The sequence below is a fragment of the Cnephaeus nilssonii genome (genome assembly GCF_951640355.1).
Source record: "Cnephaeus nilssonii genome assembly, chromosome: Y".
NCBI classification, from domain to species: Eukaryota; Metazoa; Chordata; class Mammalia; order Chiroptera; family Vespertilionidae; genus Cnephaeus; species Cnephaeus nilssonii.
Genome location: NC_137096.1, coordinates 7,372,793 through 7,383,818, shown reverse-complemented (window position 1 = coordinate 7,383,818; position 11,026 = coordinate 7,372,793). Strand labels below are relative to the sequence as shown.

Below are 11,026 nucleotides of genomic sequence, written 5' to 3'. Positions count from 1 at the left end.
GCATTCATTTAAAGGCACAAAATACAACACAACCAGGTACAATGCACAAGACACCGAACAGAAATGTATTCATGATATTAATAACCCCAAAAAGGTGACAAACAGGGAAACGCAAATTGCAGGATAGGAGAGAAAGAAGAAGAGAGAAAAGAAAAGGAATGCAAAAATGAAATTGGGAAAAGGATAAAAAAAGTAACAGAAAAAACAAAGAGAATAAGAAAGAAGAGGGGAACAAACTATATATCTATATCTATATCTATATCTATATCTATATCTATATCTATATCTATATCTATATATCTATATCTATATCTATATCTATATCTATATCTATATCTATATATCTATATATCTATATCTATATATCTATATATAGATATATAGATATAGATATAGATATATATATATATATATATATATATATATATATGTGGAGAAAACTCGAATAGAATAGCCACTAATCCCAACAAATGCCAGCAATAAGTACCTGGAGATGAATGCACACTACAAACAAGAACTAATATTAAGTGAGGGTAGGGAAAACAGAAGAAAAAAACAAAAACAAAAAAGAAACAAAAGGAATAAGCAAAACAATCTCACAAACGAGCATAAAAATAAATATAATCAACAATCAAGCAAACAACAAAGAGAAAAAGTATTGGATAGTGAAGAAAGAGAAGAGAGAGGTGTGTATGGACTTGGAGCAGGGGATTGGAATATAAGTAGGGTGAAATTTTAACAGGGGTAAAATGAAGTGATAGGGAAAATCTAAAGCAGAAATAGGGTAAGGGAAACAGGACAACAACAGGGGAAAAGTGAGGAAGAAAGTGCTGGCATAAAGGTAAAGTTAAGGTAGAGTAAAATGATGCTAAAGGAAAGATGAAAATAGAATGTAGAACATTAATCCCAAAGTAAAGAGAAAGTAAAATGACACTTTAAAAAAAATCTAAAATAGTAGTAGTAATAATGCTGATGGAAAATAAAGATGTAATAATTAAAAAGGTAAAATCAAGTGAGGAAAAAAGAAAAAAAATAGTTTCTTAAGTAAAAGATGAAAAAAATAAAAATAAAAATGCGCAGTAGTGAAGGTCATTCACTTCCTCTACTGTTCTGTTTGGCACGCCTGTTTCCTAGTCAGGACAGTGTTGAAGTTCCCTGAGTTCCACTGCTCCTCTGTGTTGTAAGCCAGTCGTGAGTTTTAAGCAGGCAGTACATCTCTATTTCTTGTATTCCTTTATTTGTGTTTACACAAGAGTCCATTTGTGATTCAACCCCTGGGTGGCAGTGTTTCTGGATTGACCTCTGGGTCTATAGGTTCTCTCTAGTTGCTGTTTAGATTTTGTTTTCCCTGTGGCACTTAATACTTGTTTGTGGGAGTGGGTTGCCCCAGAGCTGTTTCTCTGATGGTTATTCCCTGCTCTGATCCCCAGGTTCCAGAAAAACAACTTTCCCCTGCAGTGTCTTTGGGTGTCCCCAATTGGGTGAATCTATGTATTGGGCTTAGTAATCAGAAGCAAGGACTTAAAGAGGAAAAAAAAAGGAAGAAAAAAAAGAGCCAGAGTAAATGTGTGCACTTCAGGGCTGCGTGCAAGTCTGTGCAGTGTTTTTTCCCCTTGGGTCTAAGCAGCTGGCACACTTTTAAAATTTCTAGGCTGTCCTTTTGTGTCCAGATCAAAATGGGTTGCTTTTTAGAGTTCCCTTCTGTTAGAAGCTCTGAGGACCCCCATCCACATTCAGGGATCATGCCAGTCACAAGGGCCACGGAATTTTCTGGGCACAGACTTCCCCAGGCTCTCCAGCTCCCACTGTGTACGAGTTTCTCTCTCCTGCCAGGTCCATGAACCTCACCTTATCCCAGGCAAAATCTGACCTTTCTGTGAGGGAGTGTAGAGCTCCTCTGAATCCGCATGCTTGCGCCAATTGGGGACCTGTATTCTCAGGTTCACAGCTGTTAGGTGGGTGCCATAGATGTAGATTCCCTGGGCTTTTCACTCTTTGGATAACATCCACTTTCCCATTCAAGATGGCATGGTCTCCGCATTTGAGCCAGTCACTCTGGGAGGGAACCCAGCAGCAGAGGGGGCTGCCCATTCAGAGAACCTTGTACAGCAGTCCCCCACAGTCTCCTGAAGTATAGCTGTCCCTCAACTCACCAACAAACACTCCCCGTGGGACCACACACTCTCCCTTTGTTTTCTCACTCACATACTATCTTGCAGTCTGCCTTCCTGTCAGCAGCCATCTTCTGTCTCTCCTTCAGCATCTGGTAGTTTTCTGAGTAGCGGTTTTTTACCTCCTTAGTTAAGTTTATTCCTAGGTATCTAAATTTTTTGATGGGATGGTAAATGGCCTGGTTTTTAAAAATCTCTTCTGTAAGTTTATTATTGGTGTATAAAATTGTCATAGATATCATGGCGTTAATTTTGTATCCTGCTACATTGCCAAATTTATTTATTAAGTCTAATAATGATTGATGGAGTCTTCAGGGTTTTCTATGTACAGTATCATGTCATCTGCAAATAATGACAATTATACTTACTTTTTTTTTCCAATTTGGGTGCCATTTATTTCTTCTTCTTGTCTGATCACTGTGGCTAGCACTTCTAGTACTGTGTGGAACAGGAGTGGTGAAAGCAGCATCCCTGTTTTGTTCCTGTTCTTAAGGGAAATGGTGTTAGTTATTACCCATTGAGTACGAGGTTGGCCATAGTTTTGTCATATAAGGCTGTTATTATGATCCTTCTAGTCTCACTTTGCTGGGCATGTTTATCAACAAAGGGTGTTTGGCTTTGTCAAATGCCTTTTTTGCATCGATTGATATGATTATTTGATTTTTGTCTCTCAGTTTGTTTATGTGATGTATCACATTTATTGACTTGTGGATATTGTACATGCCTTGCATCCCTGGAATAAATCTCACTTGTTCATGGTATATGATCTTTCTGATATAATGCTGCATCCGGTTTGCTGGAATTTTGCTGTGGATTTTAGCATCTATGTTCATCCGCGATATAGGCCTGTAATTGTTTTTCTTAGTGGTGTATTTATGTGGTTTTGGTATTAAGCTAAAGCTGGCTTTATAGAATGATCTTAGAAGTATGCCTTTCTCTTGCATTTTTTGGAATAGTCTGAGAAGTATTTATTTTAGTTTCTTTGATGTAAAACTCCACTGTGAAGCCATCTGGTCCAGGGCTTTTGTTTGCTGGAAGCTTTTTGATTACTGTTTCAATTTTATAAGTAGTTATCGACCTATTCATGTTGTGTTGTTTTATTCTTCCTGATTGAGTTTTAGAAGCTTATATTTTTCTAGGAATATGTCTATTCTGTCGAGTATGTACAGTTTGGTGGGTGCGTGTCTGCTCACAGGCTGGGTTAAGAGAGCTGAATGTGGGAAAGCCCATGCATGGGGATTGATCCCCAGGGCCTGTGAAGGTCCACAGATGCAGGGCTTGCTCTGGAACCCAGGATGGGCATCCTACAGCCTCCTCAGTCCCTCTCTGGATCCAGGAAAGCAGCTGGGATGTTGTTTTTCCTTCTTCACATTGAGCATGTCATGTTCTCCAAAACAGCTCAGATGAATTGGGGGGAACTCCTGATTTCTGTCAATAGTGAGTGTCCCAGCATCAGGATCATGAGAGATTGGCTGACATTCCAGGGAATGCAAAAAGAGGGCTCTCAGCCTTGGGGTCACATTCTACGGACCACCCTCCCGCTCAAAAAAAAAGAAATTGTCGGAAGATCATATGCCTTGGGATTCCAGTAGGAATCATATGCTCATAGACTGCTCTGGGCTGTAAATAAGTGAGAGCCATGATGAGGGCAGGTGGTAGGTGACCAGGATGTGGTAAAAACATCCCCCAAATTCATGTGTGGGTGCTGGGAGTCAGTGGGGCCGGTCCAGTACTGGGCAGGAAGGACAGCCCTTGATGCACATGTGTTCCTGCCTCCAGTGCCACAGCTCATGCCCTGGGAAAGCAGGCTGTGCATGGGGGTGGAAAGAGGAAAGGTTTTTGCTCTTGAAGACGATATGTTCGGCTTTGACTTTGTTTCTATGTCATTCTAAGTGGTCCCTCCTGCCTCCTTGTATATCCTGGAGTCTGGGATCTCATAGAAGCTTCCTGAGCTTGGTGTCCTACAATTTTCCACTTTCTGCCTGGTGCATGCAATTTTAGTGTTAAAGCGTAATACAGCCCCCAGGTAACACCACTCTTGCTAAAAGCCCAGGATACAAGTCTAGATTAACTTCCTAAACTCATTGCATTTTTAACCTCTTCCAGCAATCTAAACAACCAGTCTGGAATTTTCTGGTGAACACCACTGTGGTAATCTGTCACATGGTCCATCTCTCTGGAATACGAGAGTTGTTTGGGAATCACATTGCACCGGGTAGATAAGACCTGCAGAAAAGTTGTGCCTCTCTCTTTCTCCCCCACCCCTCTTTTTCTCTCTCTCTCTCTCTCCTCTATCTCAATCTCTCTGTCTCAATCTCTCTATGTCTGTCTCTCTCAATTTTAAAAGATCCAATTTGTGACGCAGTGCAGCATGGGATATCCCATAATATGGCAGATCTTTATAAGCCAAATTCTAGTACAGCTTCAGATCTTTGAAGGGGAATGTGTATCTGTGCAATGTGCTTAATCGTGAGAAAGGACACACTTCCTCACAATCTGAGTGAGAATTTTATCCCCAGAAGGAGCTTTTTGAATCCAATTTGCATGGTTTGTTCCCTGGTGTTGAGCAAACATTAGTTATCCATACAGACTTTGGCAGTCATGTTTAGGGCCAGGCCCCTTCAACTTGCCTGGGCCTAATATGCTGCCTGTGGAAGGTCGGGATGTGAAAAAGGAGGCCTGAACCAAAGAAAATTCCCTGTGGGAGCAGCTCTTTGATAAGGATACATAGGTGTTTTGGCCCACGTGTATTTTTCTCTGTGCCTCCAAGATTCCAAAGAGCCCAGGACTCTCACCCCTCAATGACTTTCAGAATTGGATAAGTCACTTCCCGCGTTCCGCTGCCACACCTCTCCTCTGGCCTCTGCACAGCCCACATTTTTACATTTAATTTTCTCAAGCCAGTTTGCTGAGCTCATCTGGTTCTTCTGGAGGAAATGCCCTTAACCTCCACAGAGGGAGCGTGATTGAACTTCCTGCCTGAACTCCCCTTCACTTTGGGTGTAAGGGATCCACCCATTTCCTTCTTAACCACCAGCCTTTTAAGTTCTCAAGTTTACCTAGTCAGAGACTTTGAGTTTCCCAAGTGTGCACCTTGTCTTGGGTGATTCCCTTGGTCCCATTACAAACTTGCATCCCATCCCTTCTCCTGATCAATCACTAGGTGTGATTTCGGCCCTAGCTCCTTTGGGGAATGCTTGATTATCAAAATCTGGAATACCAACTGTCCCTCTGTTCTGCTTTGAATGGGCACAGATGTGCAATTGAGGTAACATCAAGTGTCAGGGAGTATTTGGTACTCAATACTGTTGCATTGTGTTTCTTTTTCTCTTGAGAGGATACCCTGTCTGCCTAATGGTGTGTTAACAGGAACATTAGGAAATTTAGTTGTGGTACCAACAACCCATCAAGTCTACTTCCATGTTGGATTCATTTTCTTTTCCTTTCATGAATGGACCTAGGATTCAGTTGGAGGTGTGTAGAGTGCAAAACCCAATCAAGTTAACTGCCTGGAGATCCAGTACTAAGGTTCAGCTTTCAGTTGTAAGTTCCCATTTTAGCTAGGACCTCAAAAGAAGGTGTGGCCAGATGGGGTATAATAGTTTCTGAGGAGGCTGAGGAGGGACCAGAGGCTAGAGCTTGAGAGTCACTGCCCAGGTCTGAGCATAGGGCTCCCTGCACCATGTCCACTCTGGTGAGTCAGGAGCCTAATGTGGTCCTCAAGGACTTATAGGAGAAAGTCCCACAGAGAATTGTCATTTTTTCCTAAAAAATAAGCAGACTTTGCCTTTGCCTCTTGATGCAGGTTGACCTTAATCCAAAACGTTTTGATTTCTGCTTTGATATATCCCATTCATAGCCGTTTACACGGCAAATTGCCCTGCTATCTGAAAGTAGAATATCCCTAAGGAACCTTTTGTAGGCCAAATTGGCAAAATCCTTTTTGGCATTTTAGCGGCCAGGCTGTGTGTCTGACAACAGATCTTAAGGGAGGTCTTTCATAAAAGCCAAGTGATGTTTAGAAAGAGAGGAAGGGAGAAAGAGAGAGAAAAACATTGATGGGAGAAACATCCAATAGTGAGCTCCTGCCCACCCTCTACTGGGGTTTGGGAATGGAGCCTGCAAGCTTCCTTTGGGTGCAAGGGGGGATACTCAACCAACAGAGCAATACTGACCAGGGCTTGCAGTCTCTTTTTGGGAGGGGCCTTAGTTGTGACATGTGAGCCCTCTCTTGTCATGAATTAAGTAGTCATTCTAATATTCATAGAAGAGACACACAATAAAATGTACATATCGGAATTAATGGTTATATTTCTCACCTCTAGCTTCCCCATGCTTTAGAAATCTTTTGTGCTGCTTTTACTCTTTCTCACTTAAAACATATCAAGGCCAGAAGGTACGCATTGTGTGGGTGTTCCTTAATCTTCCCCATCTGTTTTATTTGTTGGAACTTAGCAAGAGGTGGTGCTGGACCAGGGGCTGCTGCCTATTCCAGGTGCTTTCAGTCCTGGAAAGATTTTCCCTGAAAATGGTGGGACCATCTCTCGGATTTCCCATTACTCATTGCACAGCAGAATTACAGGTAGGAAGTGGGTAGATGTGGGAGGTGTCCAGTGGCCACCTCACCACTCCTAGGTGCCTGGTGAGGTGCTTGTCCTGCAAGCAGCCTAGGAGAGGCAGGGCTGAGTGGCTTTGCGGCCCCTAAGCAGAAAACGGGATTGGGGTAAATTTGGACACTCCAGTTGTTGCCAGAGCAGTGCCTTTGCCCTCAGATGGTTTCTCTGGACTGAGAGGAAATGGGGTTGCTCATGCTCAGCCTGACATGATGCCTTGCTCCCAACCATTTCATAGGATCTCTTTAAGAGCCACTTCATCAGGATGAACTTCCAGACTCCACGCAGACTCCTGGACCTGGCATGCCAGAGCCTGCTGAGGGATGAAGCCTCGGCCATCACTGCGGTGGAGTGGCTGCCTATGGAGCTCTTCCTACCTCTGTTCACAGCAGCCTTGGCCGGGATGCACAGCAAAGTCCTGAAGGCCATGGTGCAGGCTTGGCCCTTCTCCTGCCTCCCTCTGGAAGCCCTGAAGAACCATCCACAGCCTTACCATGATATCTTCCAGGCTGAGTTCGATGGGCTCGATGTCCTGCTTACCCAGGAGACTCGACCCAGGTGAGGGGGATTCAGCACCCTGGTTGGGCCCTGGGGATTCGATCAGTTACATCTGGGATACGGGAGAGTGCAGGGCCAAAGGGAGAGTTCAGGGAGGCTGTGAAGCTACTGCTGTGGTCATTCTGAGATCAGGTTTTGCATATATAGGACTGATGAAGAAGCAGAGGGTGACCGAAGGGACATGAATCCACCCTTCCTGGTGGCACCTAAAGGTACCAGAAATGGGGACCATGAAGGATCCCGGTAGTTCAAGGAGCAGCTGATTTCCAGACTCAAGGCCATAGTCTCATTCCCTGTTATCGTAATGCACCCCAGTCTACATCCTATTTTCTCTGCAGGAGATGGAAAATGCAGATGCTCAATTTACAGAGGGGAGCTCATCAGGAGTTCTGGATCATGTGGGCCGGAACCAGAGCTGATGGGTGCTCACTGCTGGAGCCTGAGGCCCCACAGCCCATGAGGAAAAGGGGGAAAGTGGATAGCTTAAGGGCAGGGCCAAAGCCAACCTTGGCCCCCATGGAGGTGTTAGTAGACCTTTGCCTCAAGAAAGGTGTCCTTGATGAGTCCCTCAGCTATCTTTTTAAGAAAGTCAGAGAAAGGAGAGGTTTGCTGCACCTTTGCTGTAAGAAGCTGAAGGTTTTTGCCATGTTGAAGGGAAACATTAACATCCTGGTTATGGTGCAGTTCAACTCTGTCCAGGATTTGGAGGTAAATTTTACCTGGAAGCTGTACACTCTGAGGAAGTTTGCTTCTTACCCGGGCCAGAAGGGCAATCTGTGTCTGTTCCTCCTCTCCCATGTATTTACGTCTTCTCACACCACCTTGGAGCAGGAGGAGCAGTGTGTTAGCCTGGTCACCTCTCAGTTCCTCAGCCAGTTCCACCTCCAGGAGCTCTATTTGTATGATGTCACATTCCTCAAAGGTTGCCTGGATCAGATGCTCAGGTGAGGGATGGCGAGGTTTCCCTGCAGACCAGAGCGAGCTCCTTCTCATTTCAGTCCACAGTGATGGGAGCTCCTATGTGTTGTCCATCAGCAGTGCTAGAGAGCCTGAGTCACTAGAGGGTCCACACAGTCAATGTCTTGTTCACTGCTCTGTCCCCTTGCATGTTGTCAAGTAACACCCCCCTAGACACATGTAGGATGTATGAACTAAGAAAGATGCTACTAAAGAGACTCTTTCTAGGATTGGTAGTAATGGGGGTTTCGGGCCAGTGGTGGTAGATTGGGAATCTTCTAAGTGGTGTCTAAGGGAAGATTATGCAATGGAACCAAGTGAAGATGGCAGTGAGGGAGGAAAGCCCATCAGAGGTGAGGTTTCAGGGGTTAAGGTCCACACTTAGCGATTTGGTGATGGCAGCCTTTCAATCCAAACCTGCCTCGAATCACCTGTCTGCCAAGGCTTGCCAAAGGCTCCTGCTAAGGGAATGCCTGGTAAATGCAGGATTCTGGAGGGAGGAATCATGAAAAGGGATAGGTAGTTTGTAGACTATGCAGTGATCTACGTTCCTGCAGGGTGGCAGCCCCCACAGGATGTTGCCCGACCGTGTCCAGATTAGCCCTTTCTGCAACTATGCCATTAGCCTCATGGGCTAAGAGATGAGGGTGACAGGAGACCAGGCTGTGGCTGGAAGGGAGCCTGAATTGAAGGCATTTCGGTTCATGTCTCTAATACTAAAGTTTACTGGTTGCTTCTTGCTTGAGGCCTTGGGTCAGGCTCCTTTCTGAGCTCCTCCTACCTTTACCTCCGATCATTCATGCTCACAACACCTGTGTGTATGAGGGTGGGGTGTATGATGTGCTCCTGGTGATAGATGGGCAAATGGAGAGTGTGAGGTTTCATCCAGTTGAATCGCTCGCAGAGCAGATAAGAGACGGAGAAAAGATTCCACTCAAATTTGCACTGACATGAATCACACTTTTCACTGTGCAATATCCTGGGTTTGATCATCATCTGGAAGATTTTGGACTTTGGCGACATGGGCCTCTTTACCTTAAGGCCTGCCTCATGCTCATGTCACTCTGCCCCCATGATCCATCACCCTCACCTAACTGCTCTACGTCTCCCCAGATGCCTGAAGACCCCTTTGGAGACTCTGTCCATTACGAACTGCCTGATTTTAGAAAGTGACTTGAGACATCTCTCCCAGCACCTGAATGACAGCCAGCTGAAAGTCCTGAATTTAAGGAGGCTCAACCTGACCAACCTCAGTTCTGGGTCCCTGTAAATTCTGTTAGAGAGAGCCTCCCTCACCCTGCAGGACTTGGACTTGAATGAGTGTGGGATCATGGACCGCCACTTCATGGACTTCCTGCCTGCACTGAGCCACTGCTCCAAGCTCATGACCCTAAGTTTTTGTGAAAACACCATCTCCATGACCATCCTGGAGGACCTGCTCCGCCACACCATTGCGCTGAGCAAGCTGAAATGCGTGATGTTTCCTGACCCCTGGAGAGTTACAAGGAAAGGAGCAGCACCATCCACCTGGGCCAACTTGCTCAGGTGCATGCCAAACTGAAGCATATGCTCCAGGAGTTGGGGCGGCCCGGCATGGTCTGGTTCTATGCTTACCCCTGTCCTCACTGTGGCTGTAGAATCTTCTATAACCCAAACCCCATTCTGTAACCCTGATACATGTCTGTCTAGCTGGGTGCACATCTCATAGGCTTTACTCTCGGCTCTTGGGCACTGACGCCCAGACATAAGTGTATCTTAAAGGAACCCAGCAGCCAGTTTCAGACAACTACTCAGTGGTGGGGGGAAATGCTGACAGTGGGGCAGATGGTTTCTTTGGGGAGATGGGTCCTAAGGAGTTAGAGATATGCACCTGAATCTCTAGTGGGGAGGGATTCTGGCTTGGGAGGTAGATGCAAGTATTACCTTTGTTTGAATGGTTGTGAATAAATGTCAGTAATAAAGGGAACTGAATGTGAAACATCTGGTGTCCTCTATGACATGTTAACTCGATTCTCCCAACTGAAGTTACTGGTTAAATAAGAGTGCATGAGCATCTGTGATGCACAGACACTAGTCTGGTGAGGTTGGTTCCAGGAGATCCATCACCATTTATCCTTTCTGGTTTGGTGGTCCTTCTGGGGCACCAGTATCTCCTCCCTTACCTCTGTAAATGTTCAGTGGGTCAGCCCACAGAAGGTATATCCATAGGGACTGGAACGAGTGGCCTCCTATGAGCACTACTGAACTACAATTTCCTAGGGGCCATGGACTCAAATACTCATCCCCACTGGGACCCTCCATCACTGGCCTTTGGCTGCTCCATGGTAGAGCTTCCCTGTGCACAAGTCAGACCCCAGTACTGAAAGGGACATCATCCTGCCAGCTAGTCAGAGGCTTGAACTCACAAATCCATTCCTGTCATCCCCCTGGATCCAGCCCCTGCTTGAATTCAATTGTGGCCTGTAAACACAGTTATATTCCATTCAACAAAATGCTAAACTGGCATAAACCTTTGCTTAGTATCCATGTCCTGTACTAAGAATATGAAACCATTTGTGGAGGCTACATCATAATGTGAGAAGACTCTCCCCACATGTCCCTCCTTCCCCTCAATCAAGGAGGTTGTAAACCAGCTCTGAGCCACAGACTTGTCCTGGGTTTTGTGTCTGAAGAGTGGACAACACCAAGCCAGTTCCGGGAGAGCACTTAAGTGGACACAGGTGAAGG

At 45.2% G+C, this 11,026-nt stretch overlaps 1 protein-coding gene across 1 annotated transcript; it reads left to right on the top strand.

Annotated features, from left to right (window-relative positions):
• Positions 1-7,049: 7,049 nt before the first annotated feature.
• LOC307096510 (melanoma antigen preferentially expressed in tumors-like) lies at positions 7,050-9,967 on the top strand (the record flags this gene model as incomplete). The annotated part of the gene is given in 5 exon segments (XM_079766171.1): positions 7,050-7,342; positions 7,681-8,181; positions 9,413-9,566; positions 9,570-9,783; positions 9,786-9,967. Coding segments are annotated over 5 exon segments (1,344 nt in total).
• Between the last annotated feature and the right edge of the window lie 1,059 nt (positions 9,968-11,026).